At 42.9% G+C, this 1845-nt stretch overlaps 1 protein-coding gene across 1 annotated transcript in view; it reads left to right on the plus strand.

Moving 5' to 3' along the window:
• The window catches only part of LOC106520047 (adenylate cyclase type 3), a 14293-nt gene that overhangs the window by 4426 nt on the left and 8022 nt on the right, over positions 1-1845 (plus strand). The window contains exons 5-7 of the mRNA XM_014011961.1: positions 393-520; positions 937-1095; positions 1175-1334. Coding sequence (XP_013867415.1) covers positions 393-520; positions 937-1095; positions 1175-1334 — 447 coding nt within the window. The remainder of the gene's footprint in view (positions 1-392; positions 521-936; positions 1096-1174; positions 1335-1845) is intronic.

Below are 1845 nucleotides of genomic sequence, written 5' to 3' on the forward strand. Positions count from 1 at the left end.
GGATGGATGGATGGATGGATGGATGGATGGATGGATGGATGGATGGATGGATGGATGGATGGATGGATGGATTGGTTGGTAAGGACAGATGGATGGATGGATTGGTTGGTAAGGACGGATGGATGGATGGATGGATGGATGGATGGATGGATGGATGATGGATGGATGGATGGATTTGTTTCATGTTGTAAGACTGTATTCAGTTTCAGTTTTATCAGTTTAAAATATGAAATAAAGTCACGAAATAAAAGATCAAATTTATTGATTCACTGAACTGATTTCATTTTTCCATTCTAGCTTGCACAGTACCTCATCCTGTTGTTTTATTTTTAAAAATATTTATAAAAATAATAAAATAATATTAGTGTGACCATTTCCATTTTGTTTTACAGCAACATCACCAGCTGAGGATTAAGATTCTTGGAGACTGCTACTACTGCATCTGTGGTCTGCCTGATTTCAGGGAGGACCACGCTGCGTGCTCTATAAGAATGGGCCTTGCCATGGTAGAAGCCATCTCGTAAGGAGCAAATTTACTATCCATTAAAAATGTCAAAGTCAAAAATAGAGGTAAATTATCAGGGCTCTCACGTCTCACACACACCCTGTTTGAGGAGAAACCAATGTGCACCCCAATGTTTTCCTTGCTGCCTGAACTGGCCCATTTGGATGAACCACCCTGTACACATGAGGGGTGCAATCAGAGCCGAGAGTCTCTCCTGTCAATCTCACTCCAACTCAGTTCAAAACTTGAGAGCCCTGTAAATTATACAAAGAAGTGATGCTGACAGTTTCAAAACGATCGCCTTTTTTTTTTACTAATTTTCTCCAAGGAGGAAAAGGAGTTCACAATTAAACAGTAAAGACATTTGACCAGGAACAGACCATGAAGAACAAGGATAAGAACATGTTTAAATGCTTCTTTTATTTGTCCAGGTATGTGCGGGAAAAGACAAAAACGGACGTGGACATGCGAGTCGGCGTTCACACCGGCACTGTGCTCGGAGGAGTGCTCGGACAGAAGCGCTGGCAGTTTGATGTCTGGTCCACAGACGTCACTGTGGCCAATAAGATGGAGTCTGGAGGAATCCCAGGGTGGGTAACATAAAGCCACTGCTCAGTAAAGTCTTCTTCCACTTTTGGGTTTTCAAACGGGGTTTTATGTGACACACAGGAGGGTGCATGTTTCTCAGACAACCAAGGACAGCCTGCACGGAGAATTCGAGCTGGAGCCGGGTAACGGCGGCGAGAGGTGTGAGTACCTGCTGGAGAAAGGCATCGAAACGTACCTGGTTCTCACATCCAAACAGGAAGCAAACGGACTTAATGGAAAAGTGAGTATTTGTGCCTTCAAAAATAATTTAGCACATTTAAAATCAAAACACGAGTTATTGTCAATAAAACCGTCAAAGGATTTCAAATCAAAGGCTACAAACAAAACAAACTAACCCTAACCTATCATCCCCCCCAGTTCAACAGTTTGTTAAAATCCGAACATCTAATCATGTCAGAACCAGAGGTGCAGTTCAGGGAGGCTGTGTTATTCCTCTTAGGAAAAGTGCTTTTGGCAAAAATAACTTTTCTGTTCGAGCTGCCACAGAATGGAATCTCATTCCTGTGATTATTAGACATTCAAATTATAACACATTCAAAATATTSTTAAAGGCACACTGTGTAGGATTCGTTTTCAGTGACATCTAGTGGTTGAGTGGTTGAATCGTCCTCCCTGGTCCTCCCCCCACCCCCACCCCCCTGCTTCCAAACACAAAGGAGTTGCTACGGTGTCTCTCAGGTGTCAAAAACCTTTGATAATTCCAACCGCGATGTCCACCAGCAGCTTCAGGG

This window comes from Austrofundulus limnaeus, unplaced genomic scaffold (genome assembly GCF_001266775.1).
Source record: "Austrofundulus limnaeus strain Quisiro unplaced genomic scaffold, Austrofundulus_limnaeus-1.0 Scaffold86, whole genome shotgun sequence".
Classification (NCBI taxonomy): domain Eukaryota; kingdom Metazoa; phylum Chordata; class Actinopteri; order Cyprinodontiformes; family Rivulidae; genus Austrofundulus; species Austrofundulus limnaeus.